This window comes from Elephantulus edwardii, unplaced genomic scaffold (genome assembly GCF_000299155.1).
Source record: "Elephantulus edwardii isolate Elephantulus edwardi_28Jun2011 unplaced genomic scaffold, EleEdw1.0 scaffold00028, whole genome shotgun sequence".
NCBI classification, from domain to species: Eukaryota; Metazoa; Chordata; class Mammalia; order Macroscelidea; family Macroscelididae; genus Elephantulus; species Elephantulus edwardii.
The window spans coordinates 10,241,306-10,245,536 of NW_006399778.1; the positions used below are offsets into that span (position 1 = coordinate 10,241,306).

At 41.6% G+C, this 4,231-nt stretch overlaps 2 protein-coding genes across 2 annotated transcripts in view; one reads left to right on the plus strand and one right to left on the minus strand.

Annotated features, from left to right (window-relative positions):
• Positions 1–2,672: 2,672 nt before the first annotated feature.
• On the minus strand, positions 2,673–3,046 carry LOC102843757 (stress-associated endoplasmic reticulum protein 1-like). Its single transcript, XM_006883670.1, has 2 exons — positions 3,001–3,046; positions 2,673–2,857 (listed from the first exon to the last, which is right to left on the minus strand). The coding sequence occupies exons 1-2, from the start codon at positions 3,044–3,046 to the stop codon at positions 2,673–2,675; spliced, it is 231 nt and encodes a 76-aa protein (XP_006883732.1).
• A 38-nt stretch (positions 3,047–3,084) lies between these two features.
• Positions 3,085–4,231, plus strand: part of LOC102844162 (neugrin-like) — a 2,209-nt gene continuing 1,062 nt past the window's right edge. The window contains exon 1 of the mRNA XM_006883671.1: positions 3,085–3,095. Within this exon, the coding sequence (XP_006883733.1) occupies positions 3,085–3,095 (11 nt within the window). The remainder of the gene's footprint in view (positions 3,096–4,231) is intronic.

The following is a 4,231-nucleotide window of genomic DNA, read 5'->3' on the forward strand; positions in this document are numbered from 1 at the left end:
ATGCCAATTGGTATACCATCTATTCCTGGGGCCTTATTTTTTGCTATTTCCTTCAAAGCAGCTTGAACTTCTTCCTTCATCACCATAGGCTCTTGCTCAAAGTTATTTCATTAAATTCTTCTGTATCTGCCAATAATTTAGTGACTAGATTGACTTGATTGACTTATGTACAAGTCAATCTAGTCTCTAAATTATTTTTTTTAAAACAAAATACTCAGAAAACTTTCTTTTTAAAGGCCAACTCAGACACAGATTTCATTTATCCAAACATGTGTAATTCATCCTTACTAAAAAAGTGGTAAGTTACACGATTGTAATTGGTAAATTGTAAACTGGTGAATTACACGAAATACAAAAATTAAGACACCTGCTATGAACATAAAACTCAAGGCTACAATTTTAAAAGTTATAATGATGAATTAGAATTAGTTAACCAAGAAAACTGTTTCAAGGGAGGAAACAATTACGAGGGTTGATTTACTGATAAGAATGGTAGGTAAAAATACAGTTAGAGACCTGCTGGCCCAAAGTCTGCAGATTCCTTTCCTATTTCATTATGAGCAGCTCAGTCAATTAGTAAATATTTTCTTTTTCCCCCCCCTCCATTTTATTTTTTTAATTAATTTTACTGAAAGTTTACAGAGACTTAGAATTTCCAGTCATTCATTGTTGCACTTTTTTCCCTGTTGGCCTCTCACAGCCAATTTTTAAATATTCTGAACCACTCCTCACCCTTACTCGCCCCCCTACTCAGGATTATCAACTCTCTGTGACTGTGTAATACTAGGTAGCAAATTTCCCTTCTGTTCCTCTAAAAACAGTTTCTTTTTAAGAGATATTCTGAGGCAAATTAGCAAAACAAAGAATAGTTTTCTTTCCAATTCATTATTACACCTCATAACTTTTCTTCTACCAGGTTATGCCCAAGTGAATAGTCAATACTTGAAATTTTTCACCATCACTTGAAACCAAAAACCTAAACCCTAATGCTAAAATCTAGTTAATCATGACCTTAACAATCACACAGCAAAGACTAAAGACTGATCCTTTTCAGTAAGTTCTTTTAATTCTAGGTATTATTCTAGTCTGAATATCTAGACAGCATGATAATCTAAATATAGGAGAAGCATTTCCAAACTAAGTGTAACTTGTAATTTTGTAGATATGTCTTTTTTTGGTACTAAAAGAGCTATTAACATGCTAAGATGTCTTATGGCATGATGAATTCAATAGCATGTCCTGAGGAGGCATTCATTTGTAGCTGTCTTCCCTAAGATTTTTCTCTAGCATAGTAAACCCCTTTAAGACATTATAATTCTAGTGAAATCAGCGATTATATAAATCTTCCCTGATTCACTAAAATCATAGAAGATTTAGTGAACATATAATGGCAAAATGAGCAACTGAATTTGGGGGTTTTCAATGGCCTCATAAATGAATATTATTTATTCATGCATAATCTAGAGGAGTGTAATAGAAATATTGTTATTACAGATGTTGTGGCTATAAGCATCTCCCCTTGTATTGGGCCTCTAGAAGCCTTTCAGAATTTTTAGGTGCTATATGTTTTGGAAAGTCTGTGGTTAGGGACCTCTCCAAAATACTCAAGAGCAACAGTGTCTCTCAGGAGACTAAGGTGCACCTGATACAGGCCATGGTTTTTGCAATGACTTGTTATGCGTCACAGAGTTGGACAATGACTAGGGAGGATAGAAGGAGAATTGACGCCTTTGAGCTGTGGTGCCGGAGAAGAGTATTGAATGTACCATGGACTGCCAAGAAAACAAACAGATTCATCATAGAGAGGATTAAACCAGGCTGCTCCTTGGAGGCAAGGATTCTGGGGCTTCGTCTAACATACTTTGGACATGTTGTAAGGAGAGACAGGTCTTTGGAGAGGGACATCATGCTGGGTAGAGTGGAGGGACAGCGCAGGAGGGGAAGACCCTCTATGAGGTGGATTGATTCAGTGACTGGGGTACTCGGGATGGGCTTGTCAGGGGCAATGAGATTGGCACAGGATAGAGCAGGGTTTAGGGCTGTTGTACATAGGGTCGCTATGAGTTGCAAACGACTCGACGGCACATAACAACAACAACAACAACAACAACAACATATGTTTTGGTAAAATTAGACTCACTGTGTAGCTGTTAGCACTACACAGTTAGAAGCACTATTACAGGACAGTTACATGACCCTATATGGAAATGTGCTTTCAGGAGATAGTAGAAATAAAAGTTCCTACCTATATAAAAGCCAGACTTTAAATTTTAAATTAAGCTAATTGCATTTACACATGAGGGCTAACAAAAATCCAGATCTTGTCTACATAGATTTAGCTAATTATCCACACTGCATACATTTTTAACAACCTCATAGAGAGATTTACTTTTTACTGACTGAAGAAGTAAGGTCCACTACCATAGCTTATCAATCAAATTTTGTTGCTTTCTTCATGTGGTGCCTTTTGCAAGGCACTGTGTGGCATGGACGAGAAAACGTGGAATGACTTGTGAAGAAACCTTGGAATGACACATGAAGGATGATGCGAGAAGTCTTTCCAAGACAGATGCTTTATTTAATTGTTTTTAACCAGGGTATTAAACAGCAGGAACGACTTCAAGTTAAAATTCACTGGAGAATGGATACATACGTCTTAAGGTTCAGTCACTTCACATGCCCATCCTGATACTGTGAATAATCTGGACAATGAGAGAGCCACAGACTACAAAAACGTAGAGAGCCAACAGCCAGGGTCCGAGACAGACGCCTTTTCTCGAGGTGTTGGCTACATTGCCGCGCTGGGTGATGTTCTTGTGGTGCTGCTCATTGGCCATTCGGATCCTGGCCTGGCTCACTCACCTTCCTTTCGGCTCGTGGGGTCTGCGCCTCCCAAGCGGGGAGGCCTCCCAGGCGGGACGTGAGCTCCAGCCACTGGGCCTGGGCATGGAAGGCTTTGCCGGCTGCACACTAGCAGGCTTAAGCCACAAATGGACGGACAATGCCGGACCAGCCCTGCAAACTGCTCGGGTTCAGCTGCCAACATCTAGTAACTAGATTCTTGTGCTACAAAAAGGAGCCATCATGGCCTGGTTGTAAGAAGTTATGCTGCAATCCCAAAGGCATGCGGTTCAAATCCACCAGCTGCTCGTTAGGAGAAGGATGGGCAGTCTCCTCCAATGTGATTTACTGTCTCTGGAAACCTGCTAGAGGGTCAGCTCTGGGTCAGTTTTGACCCGAAGGTACACAGCAACAACAAGAACATAAAAGAATAATACACTCTTTGGCACGTAGTGACTACCTAGATGCCATTAAACATTTGGCTACTAATCAAAATAGTGGTAATTTGAACCCATCTAGAGGTATCTAGGAAGAGTGGCCTGGCAGTCAACTCTGGGAAGATTACAGCTGTGAAAATCCTATGGCGCACAGGTCCACACAGACACATTTAAGGTCACCATTGGACCAGAGGGCAATTAGTTTTTGTTTTGGTTTGGCACATAGTAAGAGCTCAAAAAGGGCCCACTTCCTTTTTGTTGCACCCCTCGGGCTTTCTGCAGTGGTGGAAGTGATTATTATATTCCTCATTTGAGCTCTGGTGGCACAGTTCATAGAGAGGTTTGCAGCTAAACTAGAGGTCACGTCTCTCTAGTGGTTTGAACCCATCAGAGGGAGAGAGAGGGGTGTCCCCTCCTGTGTGATTTGCAACCTTGGAAACCCAGTGGAGAATCCGCAGTGAGTCAGTTCCTACTTGATGCAAATGAGTTTGACTTTTAATTTGACCTCTGAATCTGAAATAACCCAAAGGTAGGTGGGAGTGAGTGGGCAATTCAGCCACCCCGACGCCCCTGTAAGTTTCAGGTCCTAAGAGTACCATCCTCAGCAGAGGCTCAGCGGATATGGGGCACCTACTGTGTGCCAAGCACCAAACCCTGTTGTTCCCAGGAAACAGTTTTCTGGCTTCATTCTTGCTGGCTCTGTCTACCATCTGGGGTGTGAAGCTGTTTCCAGGGTACCCAGAATGGTCCCAGGCCCTAAGTCTGGAGTAGAGCATGTCTAACCCACATACAACCCTACACCCACACACCAGCTGGAAGTTGCCTCAGGAGCAGCAAATACTCAGAATACCATCACAGACCCCCCCCCCCCATATATCTGGCCTTAACTGGTCCCTTTACCTTGCAGAAATTTGACTTCATCAATTAAAAAATGAAAATTGTTGTATGCCACC